The sequence below is a fragment of the Dermacentor silvarum genome, chromosome 4 (assembly GCF_013339745.2).
Source record: "Dermacentor silvarum isolate Dsil-2018 chromosome 4, BIME_Dsil_1.4, whole genome shotgun sequence".
NCBI classification, from domain to species: domain Eukaryota; kingdom Metazoa; phylum Arthropoda; class Arachnida; order Ixodida; family Ixodidae; genus Dermacentor; species Dermacentor silvarum.
The window spans coordinates 30,055,546-30,075,910 of record NC_051157.2 but is presented as its reverse complement, the minus strand read 5'-3'; the positions used below and the strand labels follow the sequence as shown (position 1 = coordinate 30,075,910).

The 20,365-nt window shown below is 45.6% G+C and overlaps 1 protein-coding gene across 3 annotated transcripts in view; it reads left to right on the top strand.

The window, feature by feature from the left end:
• Positions 1-20,365, top strand: part of LOC119449696 (sodium-dependent dopamine transporter) — a 145,400-nt gene that overhangs the window by 13,051 nt on the left and 111,984 nt on the right. The window contains exon 1 of one of the 3 annotated variants that reach the window (XM_049665383.1): positions 1,984-2,210. The exons of the other annotated variants lie outside the window; for them this stretch is intronic. Coding sequence (XP_049521340.1) covers positions 2,187-2,210 — 24 coding nt within the window. The 5' untranslated portion in view covers positions 1,984-2,186. Of the gene's footprint in view, positions 1-1,983; positions 2,211-20,365 lie in introns of those variants that run through there. 3 annotated transcript variants of the gene reach the window in all.

The following is a 20,365-nucleotide window of genomic DNA, read 5'->3' as shown; positions in this document are numbered from 1 at the left end:
GGGAAAAGGGCAGGAAGAGATTAGGAGAACGAAAGAAAGTCCAGTGTTGATGTCGCCGACGTAGTGAAAGTTTTCTGCTCTGTATCAACGGCGGTACGTCACTCTGACCTGTAGTCCTCAGAAATTGCAGCAGCGCTTCCGTGGCTTTCTGCAAGTTGTGATATGCGATCCCATGGTTCTGAGATCTTCTCCCACGAGAAAGGTATTCCGTCTTGTTGGTTTAGAGTTATGCGAAGGTCGAGACTTTCAGTTTCAAAGTATGGGCAGTAGCACCGAAGGTATTCTATAGTTTCTTCGCCACAAGATAAATTACCGATGAGAAATCAGCTTCAAATAGGTAGTTCGAAACTAGAAGGTTGAAAGCTAGACAAACCTCATGAATTTACCCCTCTTTCTCGTGATGGCTTAACAACCATGCTGTAACTGAACATTAACCACAAGCTTTTTTTCTAATATTTTTAGCACGAAGCTATTACGAAAAGTACACGCACTGGGAGTATGTGAAAAGTAGAGCGAACAAGCTTTCTTCGGTGTTACTTTTGAAAAACGTGCAGCTTCTTGCAGAGTGTACTGCGTGAGGCAGGATGATGTTTCACTGCTAAACGCAGTACGAATGTACCTTTTTCAATGTGGCCACCTACACAACAGGGCAGGGTGCATTTTTTTGTGTGTGAAAGTGTGGCGTGATTGAATTATTCGAGTATGTCAAGAGTTATGCAGAATGTTATGCTCTTCGCAGAATGTTATGCTCTAGGAATCGATATGGAGCGTGTGAGGTGTGCTATAGAGAGTGACGGAAGGGCTATGAAATTTGTTTGCAAAATTATAACGTATTTAAGCTGAACCACTGAAGTGGTTCAGTTTACCACAACCACAATGATATCCGATCCTTTTGTGGCATCCACTTAATGGGGCAAGGAACCACATATGTTGCGGTGCGAGGCCCTTGAGAGTAACTTATGTTTTACACTAAACGTCTAATGTGGCATGTAAAGTTAAATGCCAAAAGAACAGTCTCTATGTGTGTGTCACCTATATCTTTTATTTCTAGATCGCATGTTTGCACTGCCTTTAGAAATGATAAGCTGGCGAGCCTCTGCAGATTGTTTTTAAGGTATCTGTCTCAATCTCGCTCTCTATCTCTGTAGAGAGTGACACGATAACTCCTATTCTTGACGATAATGAAAGTAATTCCATCATACTTCAGAACTGCGGAGTGGTGGAAGTGCTACGAGAGTCCTTCTGAAAGCTAATGGTATTAAAGGCACAATCAGTCCGTTGATATTAGGAAGACTTGAGAATGCCAAGGTTGACACTTATTTTTCTATTGTTGCTCATGAGAAATTGATAAGCCTGTGCAATCGTGATAGTCGGGGGGGGGGGGGGGGATACGAGGCGAGGAGCGTTGCATTATAATTATAATTTTGGTAGATGCCGGGATCAGTGCTTGGAAAGCACTATCTTACAGGTTTCGAAAAAAATAAGAAGAAGCAGAACTTTCTTTAAGAATAAAACGCTCAATGGGTGCAGCCCCTATAGACAAAGGCCCCACTGGCTTCCGCGCGCCGTCTTGCTTGTCGGATGAGGGCCCTTTGGACCTCTTCCTGTTAACTGGACAGCGCCGCCTCCCATTGTGTATGCTCCGTAATTTCAGTGTTTGTCTTTTGCGTGATTTCGAAACGGATTCTACGGCGTGAGCATAAAAGATCATGACTCAAATGTGTCGGAGTTACCTGTAACGGTTACAGCGTATTCAGCGAGTCGGCGTTCTACATAAACGCTCTTCCGCTTAGAAAACGAATCTCATATGTTTCCATATACAACTGGCGCTACGTGCACTGTATGCTGCGCAAAGCGATGCGACGAAAACAGGGGCATCAATTAAACTTGTCACGCGGACCAGCGCGCACACCGCCTGTTCTCGTCGCTGAGCCGCTGCTTGCCAATGCCGTTGTAGTCATGAGCCATTTTCTACGTATCTTTATCTGCCTAGTATAGCAGGTGCAAAGAGCCACTGCGAAACATGCATACGATTGTGCGTTTCTAGATAGCACAGCAAACAATGGCACCTGCGGCACATGTAAAAACAGTGTCGTGTTTACCCGGGTGAGCCACCATCGGGAAAATCCATTCGTCCAGGGAGCATTCTATGCCAGAACAACTTCATCCAACAGACGCGCACAACGATGCTGGCGAGAATACGCAAAGTGGTACGTAGTATTATACTCATAATCTTAATATTTTATAACGTCTAATACCATGTATGCCTGCAGGCAGGGTCGAAAGTTTACGGTGTCTGGGATCCCCCCCCCCCCCCCCCCCCAAAAAAAAAAAAAAAAAAAGCTTACTATTTCCTGAACCTGGGCACACAGCCTGGATTGCAAATGTGCCACTAGTACTGCAGTGAACGCGACCAACATAGTGTTTCACTGTTTTAATGACTGCAAGCTAACACTAGGCTGACATTCTACTTTTTGTGAGTGAGTGAGTGAGTGAGTGAGTGAGTGAGTGAGTGAGTGAGTGAGTGAGTGAGTGAGTGAGTGAGTGAGTGAGTGAGTGAGTGCATGCTTCTTATTCAGCTCGATTTTATTTTACCATCTCAATTATACTAAAGTCATGTCAATATAATTAACGCTCATGAAGTTTCAATAGAATTAGGTACATTCCTTGGTCATCGAAGAATTTGAATGTTCTTTCAGCTAGTTCAATTTACACAGCGACAATCGATTAAGCCCTGTTCGATTAGTTTATTTCAGACCCGCATTTTTTGTTGCCCTAATTATGGCGACAATTTCAGCTGCAGCAATGTTGTGGCTCCGTAGTCGGTGTTAGAAAAAGAAAGCAGGACGTTGCCGTACTTATTCCCGAAAAATATGTTAAACAAGCGACGCGCTGTGTTTAACTTGCGCTTCCCGACCGCCGTGTCCTCTATGGCATATATAAGGTGTCCCAACTATCATGCACCACGATTTAAAAATATGCAAATGCCACGTACCTAGACAGAACCAAGGTAATGTTGTTTGCCGTCCCTTGAATATACTCAGATTTATTTTTATTCCGCCTAATTACATAGTATTACACAATCAGTTTTGATTAATTAATCAACTTCTCAAATATTATAATTAGATGAAAAGTGTCAATGAGAAATTTGTAGAGCAACATGAAAAACTCCCGATGCAGCTTTCTGTTGCTCAATACATGCTACATAAAGGTGCTATTCCGAGGTTGAAAGAAGCCCGCGAATATACGCCAAATTGCCGTGCGACTGGCCGCTCGAGGTACTTTGCGTGTGGTTGCGGGCTTCTTTCACGCTGGGAAATACATTTTTATGAAGTGCATATTGAGCAACAGAAAGCTGCATCGGGAGTTTCTCATGTTGCTCTTTCACCTTTCATCTAATTATAATAATTGACAAGTTGATTAATTAACTAAGACTGATTATCTAATCAGGCGGAATGCAAGAAATAATCTGAGCATCTCCAAGGGACGGCAAACAACATTACCTTGGTTCTGTCCAGCTACGTAGCACTCGCATATTTTTAAACTTTGGCTCAAGTTAAGTGAAACACTCTTTATATGAGGACGATTACAGTGTTGAGAGCCAGGATTGTTGCCAGCACTTCCTTTAGGAAGCACCACACAAAGCTACAGCGCTGTAGCCGTCTCGCTGGCTTGGCTTCTCGGCTGCCCAGAACGGATACAACCTCGAACAGGAGCGGCATTTATAAACGAGACAAAAGAGCGGCGTGTGCTTGCACGGCGCCGCCGCAACACATGGACGCATCTGCTTCGAAACGTCGTTTCCTGGAGCAAAAGGTCATCGGTTAAAAGCCGCGACCATCAGCGCTTGCAACAAGCTCCGCCAACCGCCCGGCCCGAACGAAGGAAAACAAAGTGGGACCCCACGCTAGATGCGCGCAGCACTGCGAAAGCTATATGCAGAGTATGGTATACGGCCTCCAAGTGACTCATTTCTTGGGTTAACGCATTTTCGAGGCTAGAATGCACTACAGGGCTGGAGTGGTATATAGTTCACAGGCACCACATTTCTCTCTCTCTCTCTCTTTTCTTTTGTAGATGCTAAGTTTTACCTCGTGCGATATGCCCCCGGTGCCACGTGCTGACCTTATCCAGAGAACAAACTGGCAACAGGCGGGGCACGTACTTAACTGGTGGAAGGCTATCAAGCACGCCTGATTTAATTTGCATGGCACGTCGTCGCATAATTCCGTTGGCAATCGCCTTTGCCAACGTTTACAGCACAACGGTGCGACACGTAGCACTGTTTTCCGCTAAAATGGCGGGGACGCGATCTCTCATACTTGAAGGGCTGACTTCTATACGTGTACACGTAAAAAGAAAATCGTTACGGTGGTAGTGAAAGATTAAATATCCGAAACCACAGCGATGTAGGCAGGAATGCGGTTGAAGTCGTTTTATTTTATTGCATTTATCTCTTGTGGGGTGGGAGGTGACGTTATATATGGTGTACGTAGCTTGTTTGCTTCAAACGTGCAGCATTGCGGTTTGTTTAGAAAGATGACATGCACGTTGCTTGTTTGTTTCCAACGCGTAACATTGTTCTTTGTCTAGAAAGATGACATGCTTAATAACAGGGTGTGATCTGACCGAGGTAAGTTGTATACGCTGGACTTATCAGAAGCTGCCTTTTCCTAGAAAATGGTTACGGTGGCGTAAAGGTAACGCAAATCAAGCGTTTCTTTAGTTGACGTACAGAATAACCTTAATGGCTGGTATAAAAAAAAAAAACTGCATGACCGAAGGCTTTAGTTGTGAACTCATGAGTTATGCGCCTGTTGCGAAGAAACGGCCCAGAGAGTTTTGGAAATGGTTGTTTTGCATGTCAGTCATTCGTGAAAATACGCGCGATAATCTCGCACTCCCTTGCACACAGTTTTCTTCAGCAGTCAATTGTGAGCGTACAGATGTGAGCGAAATGCGCTTCGATGTATATTTGGCGTATAGTATATTACAGCTGGTAAACTGACCACTGACGAAAATATTAAAAGAGAGATGCACCAAATCAGTACGATTTTCGGAAGGTATATTTGAGAGTGCAAGGTGCTCTATAGGAAATCACTCATCGGTTAAACCGAGGAGGCAACCGTAGGGCTCGATTTTTAGTAACAGCCACATGAAGGCAACAGGCAAAAGAGCTAAGAAAAAGCATGGAGAGAATCAACTTTTTTTCTCGAAATATACATTTATGTATATTTCACGCTTACATTTGGGGCGAGCTTCATATTCTTAATAAAGAAAAGGAAAACGGAATTCCTCGGTTCTTTTGAAGACGAAATGCGAAATAATAACGACTTGCCGCCGGTGGGTGCCGAACCTAAAACCTCCTCATGCTACGCAAGGTGCTCTGCCAGTTGAGCTACGGTCACCCCCCCCCCCCCCCCCTGCCATCCACTTTGTCGCGTGTTTCTACACGTGCATTAAACTAGATAGCCTTCACGATGATGATGATGATGATGATGATGATGATGATGATGATGATGATGATTGTTATTTGTTGGCATCTCCTTTGAAATGGAGCGGTGACAAATATTTACCTAGCCTACTTGAGTTAATCAGGTGTGCTGTACCTGCCTTTCATTCGCACATTTCTGTATACATCTCCCGAATCTTTTTTTTTTCTCTTCCTCAAAATTCTTAATCTACTTTGTACCGCTACCTATACCTGTAACGGATCCGGTCGTCTGGTGCTTCACTGGAAGTGTTAGCCAGCGTCCCTCACGGCGATGGCGGCGGATTTGAAACGTTATTGAAACCGAGGGCGTCGCGTAGTATACGTAAACTTAGGCTTGAGCAGGCAAATGGCCCATCAGCCCTCTTATGCCACATCACAGGCATCAAGACCGCCGGTGTGGAGACCCTCGCTGTGCGGTGAACGAGAATGATCAGCGCAACCTTATCACTAATCTAATGTTTATCGATAAATAAATAAATGAGTGCGTAGTATTTATTCTATATGAGCCACAGACTCAACCTATATGAAGTCTCGATAACGTTTTCCAGCCATAAAACGGCTGAAATGGGAGAAAATAATTTGAACTCTATGACGTCACGCTGATGTATAAGGGAGTTGTGGTTTTGTCGCGAAATTACAAAAGAAAAGGAAAATTTTACCTGCATTTTCTGCGCTACACTCGCGGCCAATTTTCTGGGGCAATGAAGGTAAAACTACAAGGTGTAGTGCGCACAAGCAAGCAGGCTCCAGAAAAATATTGCGCATTCTCATCCGCGTTAGATTAAGCTGTGGAAGTGGTAATATAGACATCTTATTTACAGCTGCAAAAGAAGGCGTAATGCAGCACTGAGTGTTAAATTTGACCTGTTTTCCTGCTTTTCTCTTCCGCGTCTGGGAAAACGCGGAACCGTCGCAAGTGGAATCTACGCTGCCCCCCCCCCCCTCCACTCCCTCCCTCCTTCTCTCCCCAGCATGTGTTTCCACAAACCGAAAATCGCTTTCAAGCGTTGCAGGCATACTTGCCGCAGTAACATAAGTGCAGCTCAGCCCCAGTAGTTTTTCCTTCATGGCCACAGAAAGTTCTCCGCGAGTATATATATTTTTTTCCGCTTAGGAAAAGCAAATAGAGTTCTGAAAGAATACTTCATCAATATAAACTAATTTATTGTTTTTTTTTTATTTAGTGTACTCTTGAAGACACAACTGTAAACAAGACTATTAGCTATCCAGTACAAACGTAAATCACGCGCATACGCATTTCTCCTGTGATCTTTTAGGTGTTTTCCAGCCGCAACTTTAGCAGCGCTGCGCGCATTTACTGGCGTAACCTAGAGTGAGACAAACACGATGGTGGGATGCGCTTGCAGGCACGAAATCTTGCGAGAGGCCTTCCAATGTGCGGAGTGCCCTTCCGTTTCGAGGAAGCCAATTTGCGCGCGCAGTTTCGCCATTTCGCCGGGTTCACGATGAGACATCCGGAACCATACACTCGTAAGCGAACCTGTTCTAACAGAACGCAGTGTCACTTTGCAGACGCGTGTTACGAGCGGCATCACTGTCCGAGTTCTGTCCGGGTGCACCTCTTTATAATGACTTCCTACACGCGGCCAGTAGACAGCTAATTACAACGACGACAAACGCTTGCGGATCGCAATGATTGGGTAGAAGAGCCTGCGCGATTAACGGAGCGGTTAATGTGCGAAGCTTACTCGCGCCGAAGCAAGAGTCGGAGGTACGGGCATCGAATGACCCGTCGGCACCGTCTGACCAAATAACCCCGCTCTTTGAGGTTCGTGCTGCTTGCTGCCTTCATATGCACCGAATGTCCGTAAATGTCTACGAATCGCAGCCTCGTAGCTTGCCCTGAACCCTTACGGCCGGCGTCAATACTTCCTGCTGTGGCGCGCAAACTATCAGTATACCGATGCATGGTTCCTCATTATGACGAAATAAATCGCAAATTCAGGCCCATTTATACTAATATGGATGGAGGCGGGGATGTTTCTGCTTCTTAAATGCGGAACCTGTCACCTGGTGGAAACTTTCGAAGAGTTCTTCAAAGACGTTTTCTTGAGCAATAGCTGGTAGAGCAAAAAAATCCATATAGCAAAAAGACTAGTTCAATGGAGTTCAAAGGGCTAGCTCGCCCTTTGGAATGTGTTTTCCCTCTTCGTCTTAGGGTATGTATTTCTTTTGTTTTCAATTAAATTACTTCAGTTTCACAAGCTTTCGCCAATCGAGGAACCATGTCAAAGAAATTCTGCTCCCGCTGTTCTGAGTGCCAAACTTATCGTGCCTGTTCCCCAGAGACGCAGACGAGAATAGTGAGTTTTAGAAATAGGGGACCTAAACTTAGGAGATGCCATCGGCCAGGCGTACAAAAGACTCGCAAAGAGAGTACAAAAGAACGCAAAAGCCGTACAAAGGAGTTTTGGTTTTGGCTACGCAAAGCTGCTCGAAGACGCTATTTCTAAAGCTCCAGTTGAGTACACGTTATGTCGAACCTATTCGCACGCATTACAGAAACGCGGTGTTTAGCAATGCGCTTCAATGTGCAGCGGGAATGCATTCCACGGACTCTTTCTGAAAGCTCCGGATATCTTCGTGCGCTAACGCGCTAACCTTTATCGCAGCAATTTAAACCTGTTTTGCAGGCAAGAACAGCGTGAAGATTTATACATGAGGTGCGCGGCTTTGTAACGGCGCAGCGTTCAACTGTCTCGCAGCTCAATTAAGAAAACGGCGCACGCATAGCCACCAGCGTATAGGAGAAAATTAGAAAAAAATTACCTATTTCACCAATGCACTTGCGTCGTGGCTGCGCGACGCTTATCAGTGGGTTTATACATGTAGGACCCTTTGTTCCTCGGCGTTTATATACGCTATACATGTAGAATTGGAGGGAAATTATCTTTCCTCAAAAACAAGAAAGAGCTGTGGCTTGCAGATTCCTAATTTGCTGAATGACGAGCCTAATATATTTGGCATCCCAAAACAATATTCACCTCTTTTCAGTTTCAGAAAAAAAGATAAAGGCCGGAAATACTCTTTAAATAAATAGCTGTCGTTAGTTTCGTTTTTCTTTCTTGCTTACCTTTTTTTTTTAATTGAACGCTTCGCCAAAGTTCGCAGTTTCATGTACTGCACAATTATCGCTTATCTTCTTATTTCTTCGTTGCTGTAGGTTTATATCTTGTTGCCATTGCCGAATATTTTTTCCGGTTGTAGTTAGTCTTTTATAGAATACTATGCCTTTAATTGTTTTCGCGTAATTTGTATGTTGTTCTGCTGTTGCACGCTGTGCTTTTGGTGCTACGAACCAATTCAGGCGTTCGATATTTCGCATTTAGCTGCAGCGCCATGACAATCATGCCACGTCTCGTGTATTGCCAAAATAGTAATTAAACTTCAACTTAGTTTATGTACGGCCTCTAATATGATTGTGGCATGCGCGCTGTAACTGCAACAAATTCTACCGTTGGTTAACACAGGGCTAACGCGTTTTTAACACGAAAGTGTTTTATGCCGGGGTCCACCAAGACTTCACTGACGTATTTCCGTCACGGAAATACGTCACACGAACATACACGAACATAATACAAAGAAAGAAACTAGAAGAAAAAGTTCCACAAACATGCAAAATCTGGAAATCGAACCCACGACCTCTCGGTCCGCGACGATAGATCGCCGAGCGTTTAACCCATTGCGCCACAAACGCATTTGCAGAGAGCTACACAGACGCGCCTTATATATCTAACACTCCTCCGTGTACCCGCGCTCTTGCTCGGGGCGGTGCCGCCGCCTACGAGCAGAAAAGAGAAGTACTGCATTATGACACTAACGCGCACCGACAGTGAACGCTTCGGTGGTCTCAGCACTACGACGCCTCGATGCCAGCATTCGAAGGGACGCTGGCATCAAGAAGCACTACCAACGCGTTCTCGCAGAAGCACTACTAGGTGGCGTTCACCGTACTCAGCACAGCGGAGCGTGGCCTCCGCAATTAGCTCTGAAGATGTTTCTGAAGTTGATCGCGGAGGCTGCAATTACGACGCGCTGTACGCGCTGATTTGACTCGGTGGACGATTCAGTTACGTGCTTTGTCTTGCGCGTTGTATTAGTGTGTCAGTTACGTGCTTCGTCTTTCGCGTTGTGCTAGCGTGTGCAGCGTAGTGCAGCTTCCATATGCACGACGGTTGCTCATGGTCATCGACGTTGGTAGTCGTGATGGAGGAGACGTGCTACCAGGCGTCAGCGTGGGTGCATCAACGCCTATAAGGGCGCTTTAGCCACAAAACACCAATAGACATTATATATCAATGTGCAATAAACATTGCACTACTTCTGTGAAGACACGTTTCACTTTCGTGTTCTATACCGATTCCTATATAAGAGGGATCAACCACATTTTTTTTATATGAAACCTGGCTCGGGTTTCGAAAAACCCGGCCAAGTCAAATGTTTCCGCCATAAACAGAACGCACGCGCCAGCGAGGACCGGGAAACGCAGCCAGGGAGCGGATTTTCTTTCATATATGCGCGTCTATAAAGCAAGCTGAGGCCACGTCTGTCAGAAATCGTATACCGTGAGCATATATGTCACGGGCACGATATGGAACTTCGCGGAGACTCGCATCAGTTTACGCGTGTTCCACGGTGGAAATCATCTGCGAGCGGAAAACTAAGCACGCCAGATTGCCTTGACGCTGGCGGTGCGGAATTGTTCGGGTTCGCCGGCGAAACCTTCATCGGGTCAGGGTCATTGACGCGTAGTTTCTCGCAAACACGCGCATGTTGATAACGCAGCAACGCAGCTGGTTAAGTGCCGAGCGCTCAAGGGTAACGTGCTTTTTTTACTAATACCCTCTGTACCTATAGACTGGTACGATACGTGTATCGAAAATGGGACATGCAAATGTCATGACCACCGGTTAATCCTAGATGTGAGCGCCCTTGTGCTGTTATTCGGAATATTACCGCGAGCAGCTGTTATGAGTTATCGAATTGGCAATAGTGGTAATTAGTTCGTTCCTCACACTTTGGTTCGGGCACATAGCGATGTCATTACGGTAGCGTGTATAGCTCGGATCTCTTTTTAACGTACTAAAGGCATCGGTCATACTATGCTGGACACGGTGCGTTTTGCTGATGCAATTGAGGTCGCGGGTTCGAAGCATGGTCACGGTGGCCGCATGTTAAGTATGTTCACATTAAAGAACCCCAGTAGGTCATAATCACGTTGGAGTTCTCAAAAGTACTGAAGAGTTGGAACATCATATCTGTTCTTCGCAGTAATTGAGTCAAAAACATCAAGGAGTCACTGGTTCAGTTTTTGTTCTTGTGTCCAAACACTGGCTCGTACGCACCACGGGGGATTGGCCAAGAATCAGACGGTTTCACGTGTGTGTTTATTGGGATTGTAACAAAAATAACATTTTACGCAACAGAGCGTGGGTTAAAGTAAGATCATTCCTGAAATTAGAAAAAGAAAAGAAATGTTGTAAAGAATTGCGATACCAAATAATTTAACATCAAGAAATAAAGTAAGAAAAATTATTGATAATTTTAAAATTCAACAAGGTAATCTTTCTGTGACTCTAATAATATTTCACATTGCGAGAAAACTATTCCTGTGACTCAATCCCAGCGAAAACTCCCCAAAGGAGAGAATGTTTGGTTTGGTGGTCCTGTTGTCTGCAGAGTTTTTCTTCTACGTCTCCTCTCGCTTTTTTTTTTTTTTGCTTGTGCTAGGCGAAGTAAAAAAAACAAACAAAAAAAAAAAAAAAAACGCGTCCGTGTCCCGTGCACTGGGAGCACGTTAAAGATCTCCAGGTGGTCAAAATGAATCCGGAGTCCCTACAACGGCATGCCTCATAATCAAATCGTGGTTTTGGCACGCAAAACCCCTTAATTCAGTTTGAGTTCTTTTGCTAGGCCGTATGCAAGTCATGTAATAGGATTCTTTCTTCAATATGAAAATTTCGTAGTTTGTGTTATTCTTACTTTTCGTGATTGTGTCTTGCCTAGCTGGTAGCGAGATATGTATACCAGGTGTTACAAAGGTATACACTCATACGACACAGTATCACTTTTGAGCACGAGTGGTTCGAAGCCTCCAAACGCTGATACAAAGCTACAGTCAGTTAATTGTCAGAGGCGATGCTATTTCGTGTTCCGCAGTAAGCTGGAGGCTCTCAGTCAATGTTGAGCGTTCATGGCTGCTAATTTATACTCGCGCAGCAGAAACAAAACTGGATTCGTGGGGTTCTAAAGATAATAATCGATTGATCGATCGATCAATCAATCAATCAATCGTTTATTTATTTATTGTGCCCAGGAATAACCATGAGGTCTAAGTGCTGGCACACGGATGCATGAAAAAAAAAAAAACTGCAGGGGAATATAAGTAAAAAAAAAACAATGAATAAAAAAGAACAATCTTGAAAAGAAGAGTGTACATACAACAAGGCGCAAGGTGAATACAAAAGAAAAAGAAGGTGACGGACAGTTGAACAATATGTGAAACTACGACACAACAGCGCAAAGCTCGGGAAACAACAATGACAGCGAGGCAAGAATATGGAAAGGTCTATGTTCTCTGGTGATCTTGCGCGGAATGCGAAACATGGTACCACTGTAGAGTTCGGAGCAGGTGAGGATACCGTCAAGGAGTTTGAAAAGAAACTGAAGGTCAGCGCGATTACGCCGGCAGCTAAGTAAGGGCAATGACAAGAATCCAAAAAGTGCTAGAGCAAGGTCCAGTGCGCGTACTAGCAAAGCGGTGAGGACATATATGCTTAGAAACATTTTCTGGGCCTGATCTGTAATGTCACTGTTGGATCTAGAAATGCCATTCCAGACGACCGACGCGTATTCGAGTTAAGGACGGGAGATTGTTGTGTGCTACTTGCGGAATGGTGGAAGATAATTGAATTCTCTCAACAGTGTGCAAACAGAGCCAAGAGTGCGCATACCCCGCATTGCAACGCGTTTAGTCTGAGCTGGAAAGTGTAAGGTTATATCAGAAAGTACACCGAGATCATTGATCTCACGGACCTTACACAATGGTACAGAATCTATAGAATACGAAAAATTAATGCATGCTGTTTTGCGTGTGAAACTCGTGACTTTGGTCTTAGCAGCATTCAAGGTGAGGTTATTATCTGTCCACCATTTAGAAAAATAAAACAGGTCAGACTGCAGGATGCGACAGCCATCAACAGTATGAACTGCTTTAAAAATCTTGATGTCATCAGCATATAGAAGGAATGAAGAATTACGAATAGCGGAAATAATGTCATAATTAAAAATTTTAAAAAGGAATGGTCCTATAACACTGATACTTGAGGGACGCCGCTAGTTGCCATGAAAAAAGAATTGACGTTAACATAACAGGATCATCAAGAAGATAACTGCGTCAGAGATTTACTTTGATGAGTCCACACCAAAGTGCGTAAGTGTGATCAGAAGCAGTGAGTGGCTGACCACATCGAAAGCATCGCTGAGGTGACAACTATGTTTACGCGCGACGTCGTGAGACTGTTACCGGGTGAATCATCGTCACCGCCCTCACCCCCTTCAGTGTCGCCCAGGCGAAGCACGCAGGTTAAGTGCCGCTAACCTGCCTTCTCAGCGCCCCCCCCCCCCCCCCCCCCCCCCTGTCCTGCTTCCGGCATCAAGCGGAACTTCCTGTCGTCTTAGTGGCAGGTTTCCAACGGAAATGACATCATCTGTCCTTTACAACTACTTTCTAGAGGCGCGAGCGTACAACAACTGCGAAAACGGAAATTCAGAAAGCCATAGAGTTAATCAGAAAGCGGAAGCCCCGGAAGCGGAACTGGTGTGATCGAGGAATCGGGGAACGGTGGCGCACATCAGAGGTTGGTGCTACTTCGCAAAAGCGGTGGTGGCGCGCAAATAAAGGGATTTAGTAAGCATATGCGAGCACACCGACGCGCGCGGACTGCCGACCTTGAGGGCCCTTATCTGTGCGAGCGCTCTACGCGGTATGTTTGGCGTCGGTGTCTGAAGGTGGCGACACCTGTTTCAGTCGAAGGCGAGGGATGAACTTCAGGGTGTTCTCCAATTCTGGCCCAGCATTGAAGACAGTTTATCTTGACAACTTCGAGTTCATATAACATAAAGCGTTTGGAAGACGTATTTTGCGATTCGACGCCACCTCGTGTCGCGAGACCACCTTGCGTCGAATATGTATCTAAGCACGTATTATCGCTACATTAAAATTTTCGTACATTAATGTGAGAAACGAAACGTAGCTTCGAATAAGCGCATAAGAAAGCCAGCTGACTGAGTTTTCTTGTCCGTTGGCGACCTCCTTCTCGTCGAGTTTATAAGCATTCTGCTCAGCTGCCGTCCTGTTTCGACAGCGAAGTAGCTTGCATTGTTCTGGACTTGGATGCTGTCCTCGCGAAGCAGTCTTTTTTGCTGGCCTCGTCAGAATTTGAACGAGGCTTAAAATAGCCGCTGCCCGCTTAGCCGTCTATTTAGTTCTTTACACCGAGTATTGGAAGGCAGCCTAAGGAGCACCGTTGGCCTATGAGGCTACTAGACATTACGTAGAACCAGCGTAAGCACGCAACAGAAGGACGGCGCGGAGTAATATGTCTCTGGTGTTCTTGTCTTGTTACCGTAGGCATAAACAGAACCACTCGCAAGTCCTTTTCAGGAAGTAATCGCTTCAACTCCTGCACATTTAGAAAATACGTAGATGTCTGAATTGACTTGAAGAGGACAAGAACATTACCAAAGCAAAAAAGAAACAGTAATAAGGAAACTAGGAACAAACAAACCAATAAAGCCCAACAAAATACCTCTGTAAGTCCTGACTGGCGTATAAGTATAGCGGCAGATCCTTCGTAGCTCGGAGTGTACTATTTCAACACCGTGTAAGGTGCAGGGTGTAAAATGACTCTTCTGTGGGAAAGTGCTCTCGGGACTCTGCAAATTCGAAAACTCTCTCAAAAGGTGTTAAACGCGGGGACAAGAACGTTACTTCAGCAAAGGGAGTTGATAGTACACCGTTCTTTCTTACAGTGTGCGTGTTCCGTTGTTCAGAACTGTTGTATCGACGCAACTGCCCGATGCAGGCTTTGTTTCGACGCGCATCCTTCCTCCACCTTTGCCTCTCTTGCGTATAGTCACGGCTGCGGGTATGGCCTGGACGAACGAAGCCGCAAGGCCGACGCAACCTCTCCGCCCCCCGAATTAAAGTGGACGAGAGCCGAGCCGCTGGGAAAGGAGCCAGCAATTTCCTGCATCCACGGCGCGTGTACGTGCGTGTGTGTTCGCCCGCGCGAGCCTTACACAGGGTTGCCCACGTGCTACAGCCGGTTTGTTTTGTACGGCCCGCGTGGTTGACGTCCGCTGCAGCAGGACTCCGATGAGCGCGCCACTTTGTTCTTGGTGTGAGTGTCAGTCAGTGGATATATAAACTGTAGGAGCCGCGAAGAGCGCATACAAAGGACGGAAGGAGGGCGCGAGAAAATTTTAGGCATCGTTATTACGGCGGCGATATTTTGCTTGGAAACCTTTCGTTTTTCTATAAAGTCACATGGAGACGTATTCTGCGATGATCACTTTCGGCGATAGTACCGCCTCGTATCGCCGTCAGGCGTGCGCTGATTGGCTGGTGCAGCGAAATCGGATGAGTTGATTAGCTGGTCGAGCACTATGTCACGCGAAGGCGATAGTATCACCGAGACTATCGACGTAGAATACTTCCTATGGCTTATGTGCGGGTTGTGGCTTCAGAAACGGTTGTTCCGGGACAGCTTAACCGCTTATATTCAGCATCATCTAATATTCCATGACAACATGGAATATTGGACGATTTAGTGTAGCTGTAGGTCCTTCGCGGGTGCTGAGTGCGCGAATAGTAGAATAGCGCGCTAGTAGAACAGAAGCAGAACGATACAGCTAGTAGCATAATATTTCGGAGCACGGGACCCTGTAAAAAATAACAATGAACTAAAACAATAATAATAAAATAATACAATAGCAGTCATTGTATCTCCTAATTTCCACTTTTGGAAGGCCAAATGGTTAGTCTATGCCTGAACGAAGTCAAGGTAAGACAAAGTGCGCAAGACAAAAAATAAAAATAAATAAAGGATAGTGGTGACGCCGCATTAAGGTTTCCGTACTAAACTCCTCGCGGCGTCATGTATTTGACAGCGTCTACTCGTTATCAACAAACACAAATTCACTTCTGCAATTTAGAGAAACCAAAACACAAACTAGCTGGTTTTGAGAGCTTCCGCTGTTCCAAAAGCAGCCAAAGTGCGAGAATACCTTGGAATCCGTGACGTAACACTTATGCACCGGCCGTATGGCTTGGGCGCGAAGTTAAAAAAAAGAAAAACAAATTCCTTGATTTTCTCCTCTAGTATATCCAACTTATTCTCGCCAACTGAGCGGAAGCATATCCTTGCAAAAATGGTTCACCGACCTGAATAGATTTAGTCTTGCAGTTAATAGTTCCCTTCAAGGTGCTGTGCATGCCTTTCCACGTGACAGTACCGTCCGCAAGCACCACTGAAATTCTGTCTAAACTGTGAAGGCTGAGGGAAAATTTTGTAATTCCCATGTATACAAGAAATAGTTTATGCCGTTGGATAAACTTTCGAAATAAATAAATAAAAAGAAAAAAAAGAAAAAAGAAAATGACCCTACAACCGTTAACGTGCCTGCTGAAGTGTACAATGCATTTAATAATTGCTACGTGCCTTGTCTGCGCAGTGTCTTCGTGCCTCGGCTAACCGGTAATCTTAACTTGTTCAAGCACTGCATGAAACCGTGTATTATTTTCCTAAATTTCCGGCCATTCGTAATGTACGAAGGCGGCATGTTTACTCTGAAGGCGCCTTCCGTGTTCATTCCACGCACAACTGCTACTGTTTCTGGTTTGTAGTATTCTGCGGCCAACACACTGGCAGCATGCGAATGCACGAAGAGTGACAGTTCTCCCTTTAGTTTCTGGTGTTTTGCAGCGTGACCGCTTCTCCTTCAGTCCATGTGCATCACCTACAAGCAGTCGCAGTCAATTACCGATTGGCAAGAATTCTGACGGTATTTTCTCGCTATAGCCACAGAACAGTTTCGCAGCAACTTCAACGCCTCTCACTCCACTGTCGGTGCCTTCAAAAATTGCTTCAGTAAACTTTGATGTTGCGCACGGCACTGTGCTAGTTTCTGCGCGCTGTAGCACCGTGCAAAAATGTCCGACAATTTGGCCGAACCAGATGATTACATTACCTTGACATATTTTTTCAATGCCTGCCCTGTTGACGCCAAAACCGGGGATCATTTAGAGGGCGACACTTTCCCAGTAGTTGGTCACAGTTTAGTAAAGCACGGTTAGGGCCACGACAACTTTCTTTCAGCGCATATCATGTTTATGCGGATGAGCGACCTAGTCACGATCCTCCTATATGCGATATGCAAAGGGCTATATTTGCATATTACATATGTATTAGGCAAATGTCCGTTCTAATCTCCTACATTTTGTTATCCTCTCTCCCCGTCATTTGAGCCTCTACCTGTAGCTTGACAGCTGCAGCTTCGTTATTCCTTTCGTGTTTTCAATAAATAACCACCTAATAACCACTTTCGCCATGCGCGGGCTGCGCATGGCGAAAGTGGTGCATACACTAAGAAGGGTTAAGGGTTAACAGGGTTAAACATTTTTCGAGCGTGGTGCCGCAACGGAGTACCACTCGCTCATGCAGCTGGCGGGAAAGCACTGCAAATGTACAGGAGGCTGCTTGCACCTTGCACCCTTTCCTCCTTCAACGAGTCTCAATTATCCAATGGTTGTATCTGCGTCGCTGTGATGCTGCAGCAAAGAATTTTGGTATCACTGTTAGGAGGCGAAAAACAACGTTGCCTTGACTGCATTGACCTTGCTTTCGACCTTTAAAACGTCTTAGTTACATACCGAGTGACATCAGATCACTTGAATGTTACGACGTAATTTAGCCGTCATTTCACCTACCTTGGCGAGACGCCGATGCAAACGGCGTGTTTCGAAATTGCTTTGAGTGCTATTGCGTTGATGAGCTTCCGCTGTAGCGAACCGACCGCGCGAGACATTACACGCCGCCGCACGTCACCGTAGACGGCGCTGCGTGGGACTCCATTACGGGCAGCCGCTCCCATTTGTGCGTATACACCACTCACGCCATTTACTCTAGGAAACGACAATCATCGCCCTTTACTTGGAATATGTGCTGACACTGGCGTATTTAGCACTCAAGGTTACTTGCTTGTACATCCAGCGCGGCGGTTTGCACCAAGTCTGCTTTCTTCATCGGCAGAACATGATACGGGAAACGATAGATATAGATTTTTTTACACCTTTCTGGTGGCGTGGAGGAACGTGGCCTCTAATTCGGTGCAATTTCCCCGCCGCACGGCCTTCTTAGCTCCTCGCAGTGGCATGTGCGGACCTTCAGGGTTTCCAGCAGCAGCTCGCAGCGGTATATATGGTGCTATTGCGAAATACTGGGATTCTAACATGGTTCGAGTGGGATTGATGTCTTGTCAGGTTACTCAAGGTTAATCGCGACCTATATAGTGCTGTTTTCGGCGCCAAAAATACGTTTCGGAAGCTGAACGTATATTCGCAGCCGGACTAAGTGAAGTGAGTCTTCAGCCGTGGCGTCCGTTTCAGCTGTTTCAGCTGTTTCAGCTGGCCGTACGGTCATTGATTTGTCGACGTCCAGGATCCAGTTCAGCACGAGTTCACAGTTCTGCAGCACTCGCTTTTTTGAAGAGCAGGCGTCGTCGGGACTAGTTGGTGATAAATCGCTTTTGTATGCAGCGCTCGATAGCATGAACGCGCAGAAGGAAAAAAAAAAAAAACGATACAATGCTGTGGTATGGTCGCGTCTGCAGGTCCTTGTTCTTGAATGCTGCAAGATAGGTGATTAACAAGTTAGCACTGCCATTGCAAGATTACTCTTTTGTGCAACATTTACTTCTCCAACTGATGGTTGTGTACGCCTGAAATAAATACGTCTAAACATAACAACTTGATTTGGGCGAGTTGGCTCATCTTGAGCATAAGAAGACGAGGACAATAATACGTCTTTGATGTTGTGTTTGTTTTCGATTCCTGCCCTTGTCTTCTTGGCGCTGCTTCAAGCTATAAACATTCTAAACGTAGGTGCGAATTGCTAAAAGAATAAAGAAACGAAAACTTCGTCTAGTCTTGCGCTAAATATAACGTAGCTATCCAGCGACCCGCGTGGTTTCTATAACACTAAGCAACCGCACGACACTTTTTTGCGCCAATTAAATTTGTATAGAAGAGCGCATGCCCCGCTAAGCGAAGGCATGTGCTAAATAGATGTCACCAGACAGAGCAATACACAACGTAATCATTAGTTTTGAAAACACAACCGCCGCATACGCATATGCACTCGGGAAAAAATATTTAAAAAGATCCTGAAAAAGAAGCTATCATGCAGCGCGTCGAACGGCTCTTCTCGCACAGCCAAGCACCGCTACAGCCAACCGTACATATACCAGTATGGCGGTTTTTTCCGGCCGGCCTGACGATAGACGGCGCCAAGATAGTCTATAGGGGTTCAGCGGAGCTCCTTATGCGGTGCCATATTCGTCGCAGTAATAATCCTTTCATGCCAGTGGGAAAAACATTATGCAACTTCAACGCACATCTTGGAATCTGTGTGAAGCAAAGTCTTCGTGAAGTGATCAATAAAATGTTATAAATTTGCCAATTTCCTTGCTACGTCATTGGAGTAAAGGAAACTGGCGCGCGCTCATGTGCTCCCGCGCACCCGTACTACGCGATGTGACACACGCAGCCATCATCTCGAACAACTAGCTGGCGTTGGCTCGATAAACTTGCTGTTGCGCTTTTCTTTAAACCACGGTCAGCAACACTTCCAGGTGAAGTGTTGTTACAGACAAAGAACTGTTTAGTTCCATCGTCGACAAGCAGCACTTTTATCGTCCTTTTGTTCCTGGCGAGCTGATGGCGCGGTTTCCTTGACACGGACAAACTCTGCGTTTAATTATTTCTCACTGCTCGCGCTTGTCATCCAGGAAGTTTTCGCTTTTTTCTGTTACAGCGCAGCGCCAGAGCTTCCGAGAAAACTTTTTTTTCTTCCAATTTGATTCAAGTTATCATTTTGTAGTGTGGGGGTTGAGGACACTGTGATCAACCTTGCTGTATGGTCACCTCTGGTCAGAACCGAGTTGTTGCCGATGACAAAACTCTGCTGTCCGCCTTTGTCGCTGCTTATCGCGCTTCCCTGCCTTCAGGTGCGATATGCTATTGTGGCGACGCCTGCTTCTCTCCCGCTATCTTTTTGCACAATATAATTTAGAAACTTCTGTGTGTGCAGCGTCATTGGGAGTTTTAGAAATAGGGGAGCAAAGTTAAGAGGCGCTAACCGGCCAGGCGTACAAAAGAACGCAGAAAGCGCACAAAGAAGTTCGGGTTTTCGGCTACGCAATGCGGCTTAGGGACGCTATTTACTAAAACTCCCTACTGTAGTCACGTTGCTTGTGTACTGCACGTGGTCACTCCAGTGCTACCAACAGATATGACCCAGCGCGTAGTCTCCCTTCCCAGATCCCTTCCGCACGCTCCTTCGTATCTCTTCGTGCCGTTGCATTCCGTTCGTTGTTCAGACCGCCTATCGTTAATCGACACCTCTGGCCAGCTATGAACGCCTGGCTGAAAGTGCACTCCTGTCCCTATCTACGGTCCTCCAGGACGAAAAGAAACACAGCGAGAGCACAAGAAAAATACATTCAAAGAAACGAAACCAGCAAACGTCATAATCTCCTGCGCTCTCTCCCAGCCGCACGACGGCGTTT